Consider the following 12,426-nt stretch of genomic DNA (forward strand, 5'->3'; position numbering starts at 1 on the left):
TCTGCATGTTTACTTAGAAGTAAAAAATTGGTACTGCTGCACAACTTGCTATTTGTCATCAAGGCTGTTTACTTATTGAATGATTATATGAACTGGCAGAGACACACAGCAGTAAGTCACAGTACTCAGCCTGCTGTTTATTTGTGAACACAGGAAGATGGTCAAGTATTTTTGATTTCCAAAATAAGATTTTGACAAAAAATGGGCAAAGAACAGCAAGAATAAATATTTTCACAATTGCTCCCAACTGTGTGAGCACTGCATATCAAGATAGTGGTAGCACTGCCATTCCCTTTGTTGGTGGTACAGTTAAATCGTTCCTTCAGAGCTTGGCAAAGATGTTTTCTAAATTCTGATAATCTTTAGTTTGTGTCCAGGATATTCAGATCTGGGATATTCTTTTACGCTGGCTACTGGAAGGAAAATAAACAAGCATCATTGGGCTAAACTACGAGGTGCTACAGCATCTCTTTTGCAATTGATAATCTTCCCAGATCGGCTAAGAAAGCAGACTCACATTTGCTACTCTGTTGTTGTGCATCAAGTCCACTTTGACCTATGGCAAGCCAAGAAATCCTGTTATTCACCATCTTGCTAAGCTCTTAGAAAAAAAGGCTCATGGTTTGCTTTACTGAATCAATCCATTCATAGTGTATTCGACTTCTTTTCCTGCAGCCTTTAATTTTACCAAGTATTGCCTTTTCCAGTGAGTTTCTATCATGTCATGATGTGCCCAAATTAGTCATTTTGATTCTATGATTCTATGATTTTGGATTCTAGAGAGGTCCAGGTACATTTGCTCTTGGAATCATTTATTTGAACACATTGCTCCATGTGGAACACAGTGGTCCATGGCATATGCAGAATAATTTTTTTCCTTATGATCTTTTTTCCACAGACTAGTTCTCATAACCATATGTACAAACAGGAAATGCTATTGCATAGACTTTGGTATTCAATAAAATTTGATTTCAGGATCTTACATAGTTCCGTCAGTGTGGCCCATTTGAGTCTTTATCTTTTTTTGCTTTCTTGATCATAGTTCTACTTTGAGTGAAGGCTCAGACAAACTATAGAAAGTCCATAATAATTCCCATGCTTTCATCAATCACTTTTAAGTTTTATGAATGTTCTTTGGTGATTATTTTGTCTACTTAATATTAAACAGTAAGTCTGCTTTTGTGCTTTCTTCCTTAACCTTCACCAGTAGTTGTTCCAATCTGCACATCTTACATTATTAAATACATTAAAATATTATTAAATACATTAATAGATATTAATATTAATGAATACTAAATGGAAAAAATAGTAATTGTTTCTTTCTTCAGCTTGCTCACCTCCATAAATTTTGATCTTCTTATGATGTATTCTGCATATAAATTGAAGAGATAAGGTGATAAAATGCCTTATTGTATGGCCGCCTTGCCAATTGGAAACCATTCTTTTTGTTTATATTTTGTCCTGATAGAAGCCTCTGTCTAGAGTATATGTTATGCATCAGGACGATCAAATGTGATGGCACTCACTTTTCTTTTAGAGCAACTAAAAGCTTTTTATAATTAAAGTTTTGCTATAATCTATGAAGCACAGGTAAGATTTTTTCCCCTGAAACTCCTCTATATGCTCCATTAGCCAACATATGTTTAAAGCAATCTTCCATGCCTCTTCTGTTTCTTGCATTATTTGTTCCATGTATAATTAAGTCTTTCTTGGACAGGAAGCTCCCATTTCCACAGCACTGTTGGAAAGCGAAATTGGATGAAAAGGGTGTTTAGCTTGTAAATTCATTTTGGCTGCCAAAAAACAAAAATAGCACACTACAGTACTGTCATGTGTGTTCAAGCAGTCCCAAGTAAGCCTCATAGGCAAGAAGAACTGATGAAAGAGCAAACACTGTGTCGAATCAATGGAACTTGTCTGTTATTTGCTAGCATTGAAAAATTAGTGTCCAAAGATGGGGGAAGCCTGTAACTTGAATATCATTGTTTTGCATGGAAAACTAGAACAATTGTGCAATGTATAATTTACTCTGATGTCCCCTTTTTTGGTGACTGGAATGTCGGAAGTTGCTTTATTGTTCATATTTGTAGGCAGATTTGTAGCTCCTCTGCTAGACCACAAGTCCTGTTTCTTGCACATCTGGTGAGAGAAAAAATATTATTTCAATATGTATAAATGAAAATATTATTTCAATATGTATAAATGAAAAGTTAAATACTCTTTAACACCACTCTTTAACAGAAAAAGATAAGGACCTTGTGAAATTACAACTCCATAGTATTGGTAGTTAAAGGGGTGTCAAATATTAGAAGTTAGTAGTGTAGAATAAATCATATGTCAAAAGGCTGTGGGCCAAATCCAGCCCATGTCATTTTATGTGGCTTTCTAGACGCTGAATGACAACTCCTGTATTCCTCTTCATTAGGCATCCTGACTAGAGTTGACGGGAGTTGTGATGCAATAACATCTGTTCTATTTAGCCAGAAAAGTGAGGTTTGAATTTAAATACAAGGCTTTTGGATATGATGTCTGACCTTAAAATGTCCTTTGATCTTTCCCCCAACCTCAAAGCCACAAGTGCTGTTGGGTTGTAATTCCCATTATCCCTACTCTGCATTTTTTCCTTAGTGTCTTAGTATTTATTCCTGTTCCTGGGATTATTTGGGGCACTGATTCAGAAAATTGCATTTGGAGAAACTGCAGCAGCTCCAGTTTCTTAGATATGGTTATAGTTTTCTATAGAAGAGCAGATGGTGACTGGTATCTGGCATATGTTCTATATCTCAAAAACTAGAGTTGATAGAGGAAACTGGTGCCATTTTTGAAATGAAGAGGTGAAATATATCTGGAATAGGTCTAACATTTGAGGCACCAAAATGTGTGTTGGCCAGTGCAATAAAAAATAATGGGAGGTTACTCAAATTGGATAAAATCTAAAGTACACAGACTACTGTGTTAAAAAAAGTTATAGTTGATGCTCCTTCCATGGATTCAGAGATTCTCCTTCCATGGATTCAACGGCCCTTTGAAGGCAAACATAAGACTGATGTGGCCCTTGATGAAAACGAGTTTGACACCCTTGGTGTATATGCATTCTTTGGTTTTCCTGAAATTGGTTCTCAGTAGGTGTGTACACATCTGACTAACACATGTATGGTATGCAGGTCCACCTGATCATGGCTTTCTGATACAAGCACCAAAAAAGGATACTCTAGGAAGAAACAATGGGAGTATCTACACTGCCAAATTTATCTAAACCGGCATATAATACTGTTTCAAATTATATTATATTGCAGTCTAGATCCAGCCATAGACTGCCCTAGTTCAATGCTATGAAGTCCTAAGAGTTATGGTTTAGTAAGTCACCAAGCGTCTTTGGCAGGAAAGGCCAAAGACTTTATAAAACTACAACCCCCCTGATTCCATAACATTGAGCCCTGGCAGCTAAAGAGCTGTGAAGCACATTGATTTGACAGTGCAGATGCATCCAGTGCTGATGTCACTGTGGCGCAATGGGTTAAAAATGCTGAGCTGCTGAACTTGCTGACCAGAAGGTTGGCAGTTTGATTCCACGGGAAGGGGTTAACTCCCGCTGTTAGCCCCAACTTCTGCCAACCTAGCAGTTGGAAAACATGCAAATGTGAGTAGATCAATAGGTACCGTCTCAGTGGGAAAGTAAACGGTGCTCCATGCAGTCATGCCAGCCACATGACCTAGGAGGTGTCTACAGGGAATGCAGGCTCTTCGGCTTAGAGATGAAAATGAGAACCACCCCTCACAGCTGGAAGGGGAAACTTTACCTTTATCTTTGTTTTGATACTTCTAGACATTGAATGCTTGCCATTGTGTTTGTGTATGCTAGAATCCACTCTGAGTTCCCTCAGGGAGATCGAGCGGAATACAAAGAAATTATTATTATTATTATTATTATTATTATTATTATTATCCAATGTTAGAATTTTTTTCTGTAGAATTTGTAGGGGGTGCTTGGTGCCATTGACATTTTGCAACAGTTGTTGACTCAGCAATTAACATTTATGTGCAGTCTCTCCATTCTGCCACACCCAGTCCTCCCCATTGTAAACAACAGTGGATTTTAATAGTCAAGTTGTCAATCGGAGATCTTGAGACAACGTGTGTAAAGGGAGAATAATGTTCTTTTCTGTGACAAGACACAGCTACAAGTACATAAGAGGAAAAGGTCCCACCTATTTGCTTACTGGGGTGAGTGTGTTTCCTGGCAAATAGTTGGGTCGACATTGCTCCGTGCTATCCTAATCCAGATTTACCCTTCCTTGTACATTCCAGTTCCTCAAATATGAGAAATATACCTTTGTCCAATGTCTCCTGAATGTGGAATATTAAAGCATTATGTTCTTGCTATTGACAAAAGGACACCATACCAGAGACAATTGTTAAGATGACACGGGTATACCCAGCATCTGATCCACAAAGTCTAAATTTCAACAGTTCAGCTAATGTGAAAATTAAAATTAATATATGCGACTTTTTACTCTAGACTAATGAGATCCCAATTATCTGGCAAAAGGCTTCAAAAATCTATTTTTCTTGGGGATTTTCTAATATTTTAAACTATTTGAAGAAAATGTTGATTTTGTTAACCGGATAAATCCAAATCAAGGATGCCAACGCACTATCAGCACACAATACTCACAAAATTGTTACAACAAGATAGTGTTATACCTAACATTTATTTCAAGTGTTTTTAGAAGGCTAAATTGAAAGATAGCAAAATGGAAGCCAAATAAAATTTATTTGGAATAGCAGTGCAAAACCTATTTTCTAAACGTTAAGAAACAACATATGTTTCCCATTGCGCATAAAAGGAGACATGATTTGTGAACAGAACAGCCTTCCCTGATGTATGAAATTAGAACTGAAATACATGCATCATTTTCTATATAGAACAACAACAGAAGGTTTACAGTTATAGAAATGCCTCATATTATTTTATAACACTCTGTAGGGTTTCCAGTTGTTTTTATATCTGATTATTGAATCTGTTTTTATAGCAATATGTTAAAATAATTCTGTTGAACTTAAAATAAAGACAAAATATTAGCATTCTGTGACTATTCTTCACAGCTGTTTATTTCTATGATGGCTTGACAGAATTGCTAGTAGCACAAGAAAAAAAATGGAAATGTATTCCCTGTGTTTAAAAAACCCAGCCAAATAAATGCATTCATTCAGTTGTAAAATGGCCAAATAATTATGTTCTTAACTGCATACTAGTTGTAAGCAATCTTTCCAGTTAAACATTCAAAATTGTTTAAGTAAATCACAATGCCTAAGTATTCGAATCATAATAAAGTGCCTACAGACTATATTGTGTGGAGGAGAAGCTGCAAGAAATGTGTATGTAGAAACAAAATTAGCACATTCATGTTCATTCTTTCTATCAGGATTTTGTAATGTGCTTTCGCGTGAAACTATCTCAGGGTTTCCTTGACAAGATTTGTTGAGTAGGTTTGTGATTGCCTTCATCTGAGGCTGAATTAGACTTGCGCATGATTACTCAATGGGTTTCCATGGGTGCATCTACACTCTAGAAATAATGCAGTTTAAGTGCCACAACTCAATGCTATGGAATTATACGAATTGTAATTTGACAAGGTCTTTAACCTTCTGGATCAAAAAGTGCAGGTGTCTCACCAAACTACAACTCCCATGATTCTACAGGATTGAGCCATGGCAGTTAAAGTGGTCTCAAACTGTGTTAATTCTACAGATTAAATGCACTCTTTGTCTGAGTGGGGATTTGAACCCTGGGTCTCCCAAAGTCCTAGACCAGGGGTGTCAAACTCATTCTTATCAGCCTTATGGTTCAAAGGGTCATTGAATCTATGAATGGAGAATTCGTGGATTTTTTACACAGTGGTCAATGCTCTTTAGTTTTTATCTAGTTAGGTGAGGAAATGTAAAATGATCCCACTTAGAAATAAACTTGTCCAGATGGTTCTTTAGTTTGCATGAACAGTAAAAATTACAGATGTATCAGGGCATTTAGGAAATAGATATCACTTTGTATTTTCTGACAGCAGTTTGGCCTCTAAGTGTACTTTTCATTTATTTGCATCAATTTTGTGACAAAAAGACTTAGTATTTATTTTTCTAGTATTGATTCTAACCCTAGGTGGGAAAACATACCAACTGTTTAACTTTGGTTACTTAGAACATGAGATATTACTTTGCCTCCAGTGTATCTTCAATATAAATACTTAACATATGAGATTTTTGTTGTTGTTGCCCTCCCTTTTCTATCTCCCTTAGAAGTCTCCAGATGCAGAATTTTGCTTTTCCACCTTATAAGTGACAAAATGGGAACCTCATCCTCTCATAAAGGATTGTTCCACCATACTATAGACACAATTTCTTATCAGAAGAGCATGTATCATGGGTTAAAGAGGATCAAGGTGAAAGAGTGACATGTAAAGGATGAACCAAAAGTTACAAAGGGGGTTCAATATTTAATGACTTCTTTATTTTTGTTTTTAATTTACAACACCATATTGTATATGATGTATAGCATCATATACAGTATATATAAGAAATACATTTACATGAGGTGTGAAAAATCAAGTCTCATAAATGGTGTCCAATATCATAGCAATATATACAGTGTATCTATGACCCTTTCGTGGCTTGTAGCCCACCCTGTTCTATTAAACACCAACAAAACACAGCCAGATTGCCATAGGACCTTCTTAACCTTTTCATATTTTTGTACTATTCTTTGCCACTTGCGGAGGTTTATTAAGGAAATGAATGTTGCCTCTTATAAAAGAAGCAATATCCATGCTTTGTCCATTTATTTATATAGCCCAACAGCAACACACATGGTACTCCAATACCTGGCCTTTGCCCAGAGGAGCTGACACTCTGAACTTTGATGCAGGAAAGATAGTAAAAAGAAGGGAATAGCTGCATGTGCTAAAGCTTAGTCACAGTTATTAGGCTACATAGAAAAACCTGGGTTTTTACGATACAATGTAAACAGCCAAAGTCACACTCAGGCCCCCATCTATACTGACAATTTCATGCAGTTTCAAACAACTATTGAAGAAAGTGGTTTTGGTGTGCAGATGATCACATAGGAAATCCTGGAAAACCTTTGAGGCCAGGATGGTGATTACACAAACCAGAGAGCTCCGAGTAAGGGCTTTCTTTCGCACACCTTTTGTGGGTGTTTGTTGTCTGGCTGCCAGTTTGAAGCGAACTGTGATCTGCATTAAATGGTCATTGTAGATGGGGCCACAGTTTCACTGAAAATACAATCAATGTGGTACATTTTGTTAGGACCGCAAAACTGAGGGTCAAAAAAGCATATTTTTAATGTGTGGTTTTATAGGAATTTGACGCTCTTAATTTTAAAAATGACCTCAGATCTGCTCCATCCCTTACTTTCCCCCCAAAATGCTTTGATGTACTTTGTTGAAAAATGTAAATGAAATTAGTATTCAAATCATCACAGACTGAGCATCCCTTATCTGGAATCTTATCTGGGGTACTTTGTGCTTTTCCTGCATGGCAGAGGGTTGGACTAGATGTTCCACGTGGTCTCTTCAAACTCTACTATTCTATGAATGTGTTAATTCTGAAATTCTTCAAAATCAAAAGTTATCCACATGCGTTGTCGAGATAGTAACCCCTTTGCTTTCTGATGGTTCAATGGACACCTATATTTGTTCCTGCACAAAAGTATTTTAAAAATTGTGTATATAATTACCTTTCGGTTATATGTGTATTGTGTATATATGAAACATAAAATGAAGTTCATGTTTCTACTTGGGTCCCATCTCCAAGACTTCTCATTACATATACAAATACAGGTATTTCAAAAACTGAAAAAACACTTCTGGTCATTTTGCATAAGAGCCAATCAACCTGTATCAGAGTTAGACAGGTCTGAGGGATTTCAGATATGGGGAATAACATGGGATTCCCACCTCAGTTGTAATGGTGCTATTTCCCAGCATCCTCAAACAACCAAACATGAAACAAAACTTCTCAGATTTCAAGTACAGTACTTCAAAACATTTAGCTGTTCATGCCATACTTAAGCCCCATCTACACTGACCCATTAATACAATTTAAAGCTAGCTTCAAACTGCAGAAGTCTGACAACAAACTCCCACAAAAGGCTTGCAAAAGAAAGCCCCTTTAATGCACATCAGTGTTCTGTAGTTTGACTAATCTCCTGTCATCATCTGAGCAGCAAAACCACTTTATTACCAGTTTGCAACTGCATTAAATGGTCAGTGTAGATCAGGCCTTAGGGATGCATTTGGAAGTTCACACTTCAGCTTCTAAATTTGCGGTTAACCATGAAATTAGATTTTTTTAAAAAAGAAATAAATGTTTGTTGTGTTTTTCAAATACAGTACTACAATCCTGATGAAAAAAAATGTGCTTTTGCCCATGACAGGCCTTACTTTATAAACTAACCCCAAGTGCATGGTATTAAAATGCAAAGCAACATTATGTAGCAACAGGAATGAGCCGAGGCCACATCAACACAGGACTTTGATCAGGCATGGGTAAACTTTGGCCCTCCAAGTGTTTTGGACTTAAACTACCACGATTCCTAACAGCCTACCAGCTGTTAGAAATTGTGAGAGTTGAAGTTCAAAACACCTGGAGGACTGGAGTTTGCCCATGCCTGGCTTAGAGAACAAGGAATCAAATGTTATGCTGTAAAATGAATGCAGTTTTGCACCAGTTTAACTAGTGGGAGTATGTATTTATTTATTTATCGTGTCAGAAGTGGATTAAGGGTACAGTTATAATGTACTCAAAAAGACACAGTTAAAAACTTGGCATTATGCCAGATTTCCTTTGACCAGAAGCTGGCCACTTGGATTGCCTCTGATGTGGCTACAAGAAGGTCCTCCATTATGCATATGGGAGGCTCAGGTAGCATTGTAGTAGATCATCTGTGGTTTGCTCTTCTCCACACTCACATGTCGTGGACTCCACCTTGTGTTGGCTCTGCACCTTGTGGTGCCAGTCTGTTCAGTGCCTTCCAAGTCACCCAGTCTTCAGTATGCCCAAGAGGGAGTTTCTTATCTGGAATCAGCCACTGATTGAGATGCTGGGTTTTATGCTGCCACTTTTGGACTCTCGCTTGCTGAGGTGTTCCTGCGAGTATCTCTGTAGTTCTTAGGAAGCTGTTTCTTGGTTTGAGGCATTGGCATGCTGGCTGATATCCCAACAGAGGTGGGATGAAGATGTCACTGCCTTGGTCCTCTCATTATTGGCTGCTTCTTCCCAGAGGATGTCAGGTGATGCAATACCGGCCAAGCAGTGCAATTTCTCCAGCGATGTTGGGTGTAGACATCCTGTGATGATGCGGCATGTCTCATTAAGAACCAGGTCTACTGTTTTAACGTGGTGAGATCTGCTCCATACTAGGGGTTGTTTTTTTTTTTTAATTGCGTCAGGAGCAACTTAAGAAACTGCAAGTCGCTTCTGGTACGAGAGAATTGGCTGTCTGCAAGGACGTTGCCCAGGGGACGCCCGGATGATTTGATGTTTTTATCATCCTTGTGGGAGGCTTCTCTCATGTCCCCGCATGAGGAGCTGGAGCTGATAGAGGGAGCTCATCCGCCTCTCCCCGGATTCGAACCTGGGTCTTCAGTCCTGCCAGCACAGGGGTTTAACCCACAGCGCCACCGGGGGCTCTACTGCCAGGGAAACTGTGGAATCCTAGTTTGGTGAGGAACTAGCACTCTTAAGTAGAGAAGGCCTAGCACCTTGTACAACTACAAATCCTATCATTCCATGGCATTGAGCCATGGCAACTACAGTATTGCCAAACTGGATTAATTCTAGTGTAGATGCGCCCAAAAATAAATAAATAAATAAGCTCGAGGGCAACAGAGAATCGGAAGAGCTTCCGCCCCGCCCCCCTCGAGCGCATGAGCACGTGCCTGGCAAGCCAGTGTCCGCGAACGAGGCACATCTGGCGGCGCGTGCGAAGCCACAGGGAGGCCGCAACCAATGGGAGTCCGAGCTCCAAACCAGCTTCGAACGTTAGCCTTGGCCAACGCGCGCGCGGAAGAACTGGCTAAAGCACGCCTGGGCAAATCTGAGCCTTCCCTTTAGGTGTTTTGGGCTTCAACGGCCACCATTCGTAACAGCCTCAGGCCCTTTCCTTTTCCCCCTCAGCCGCTTAAGTGGAAAAGGGAAAGGCCTGAGGCTCTTAGGAATGGTGGCCGTTGAAGCCCAAAACACCTGCAGGGAGGGCCCAAGTTGACCAGGCCTAGGCTAAAAGGAAGAAGCCTTCCCCGCCTGCTTGGCATGCCTGCCAGCCGCGCATGCGCGCTGCTTTCCTCTTCCTCCCTCCCCCTTCCCTTCACGCCACTGCCTTTCCCACGTCCAGGATGTGACGCAGGGTGCCGGCTCGGCGCGGAGGTGGGTGGGGCCCCCGTGGCGGAAGCGGCTGGACTCGGGCGGGTCCCCGGTGCGGCGCGCTTCTCGGCTAGGTGGTGTCTTCTCCCCCCCTCCCCTGCCCCCCGCTCCTCCTCCTCTTCCTCCTTCTTCCCCGCCCGGCTTCCGTACCCCTTCCTCACCTCGGAGCAGCCGTCGCCATGATCCTGCTGGAGGTCAATAACCGCATCGTCGAGGAGACGCTGGCGCTCAAGTTCGAGGGCGCGGCCGCTGGGTGAGGAAGGAAGGAAGGCAGGGGCGGCGGGCGGGTGGGAGGAGTGGTGGCGGCGATGGGAGGAAGGGCGGGGTGGGGCAGGCGTTAGGACAGGGCAGCGAGGCCTACTCGCCTCACTACCTTCTTCTTCTTCTCCCCCCCCCCCCCCCCGCTTGCCCTGCGTTGCCCTCCCCACTGTTTATTCATGTATTTGCATGGCTGACGACTCCAACGTAGGGTTCACCCTTCAGCCTTCTTCCTTTTGGGCAAGTGGGTGTGGGCGGCGGGCCTCCACTTCCTCTCTCACCTTCTGGCGCTTGGGCGCTTCCGGAGCCTCCCTGCGAGGCCCCTAAGTGACTCAGGAGGTTCAGGCTGCTGCTGCCTATCCTCCCACCTCCAAGCTGTCAGGACGGATCTGTGCTTCGGGAGCTTTTGACATCACGTAGTCCTCCTTCAGATCGGGGAGGGGTGCCCTTTTTCCCACTTAGGAATGCAGTTTCACACCGCTTGGAAGTGCCAGGGCCCAGTGCTGTGGTATCACAGGAGGTGTGGCTTTACAGTAGTGGTTCTTAACCTGTGAGTCCCCAGATGTTTTGGCCTTCAACTCCAAGAAATCCTAACAGCTGGTAAACTGGTTGGGAATTGTGGGAGTTGTAGGCCAAAACACCTGGGGACTCACAGGTTGATAACCTCTGTTCTACATACTGAACACTCACATACGCAATGTATTGCCAAAGGCTTTGTTTCTTCCATATGCCTCTTTTATGGGGATATGAAGAGATCTGGTCATTTCTGTGCAATGTATTCCTGGTTAGTCAGTGGAACAGATCACATGAAGGCCCCTTTTCATTTTCTTCAGGGTCCCTTCAACATTAGGTCTGTGCTCTCCACCATCATCTTCCCCTTTCTACTCCTCTAAAGCAGTGCTACTCAACAAGTTGTTCCATGGTCCAATCCTGATCTATGAACCATCTGCACCTGGTCCCTTCTGTTCCCACAGGTTGAGAACCACTGCTATACAGGGTCTTTAGCCTTCCCTGCCAAAGAATGCTGGTGTCACACTAAACTATAAATCCTAGGATTCCATGGCATAAAATCATGGCAATTCAAGTGTTTTTTTGTTTTGTTTTATTCTATTTTTTGTTGGGTAAGAAGCGACTTGAGAAATTGCAAGTCACTTCTGGAGTGAGACATGGCCCAGAGCATGCCCAGATGTTTTACCACCCTGTGGGAGGCTTGTCTCAGGTCCCCGCATGGGAAACTCCCGTCTCACAGACCCGAACCGCTGACCTTCAGATCAGCAGTTCAGCCAGCACAAGGGTTTAGCCCATTGCGCCACCACGGCTTATGCTGTATTAATTCTACAAGTAGATGCAGTCTTGAAGGGTTTAATTGCTGGTTGCCTTCGGGTAACTACAATTTGGAATATTTGGGAGAAGAATTAGGATTTCTTTTCCACATTTTTGATTGCTTGCATATATATTTATGAGATATACTGTAAAAGGACCCATTTCCAATCATGAAATTCATTTCCAATACACATAGCCTGAAAATACAATACTGTATTTTATGTAATTTTGCACATGAAACAATGTTTGTGTCCATCAGAAAACAAAGGTATCACAACCTCAGCCACCCATGTGGACACTTTTGGATTTTGGAGGGTTTCAGGTTTTGGTATTTAAGATACGGGATGCACAGCCTGTGTAGGCTTTTTGGATAGAAGATACCAAGCCAATTGCACCGTGTGTTGCCACTTC

General features: G+C 41.2%; 1 protein-coding gene and 1 long non-coding RNA gene across 2 annotated transcripts in view; one reads left to right on the plus strand and one right to left on the minus strand.

Annotated features, from left to right (window-relative positions):
* Nucleotides 1-51: 51 nt before the first annotated feature.
* On the minus strand, nt 52-11,149 carry LOC137094795 (uncharacterized). Its single transcript, XR_010908707.1, has 2 exons — nt 10,974-11,149; nt 52-2,139 (listed from the first exon to the last, which is right to left on the minus strand). It is a non-coding gene; the product is annotated as an uncharacterized lncRNA (long non-coding RNA).
* ARPC2 (actin related protein 2/3 complex subunit 2) overlaps nt 10,425-12,426 on the plus strand; it is a 28,623-nt gene continuing 26,621 nt past the window's right edge. The window contains exon 1 of the mRNA XM_060773654.2: nt 10,425-10,687. Coding sequence (XP_060629637.1) covers nt 10,614-10,687 — 74 coding nt within the window. The 5' untranslated portion in view covers nt 10,425-10,613. The remainder of the gene's footprint in view (nt 10,688-12,426) is intronic.

This window comes from Anolis sagrei, chromosome 1, assembly GCF_037176765.1.
Source record: "Anolis sagrei isolate rAnoSag1 chromosome 1, rAnoSag1.mat, whole genome shotgun sequence".
NCBI lineage: Eukaryota > Metazoa > Chordata > Lepidosauria > Squamata > Dactyloidae > Anolis > Anolis sagrei.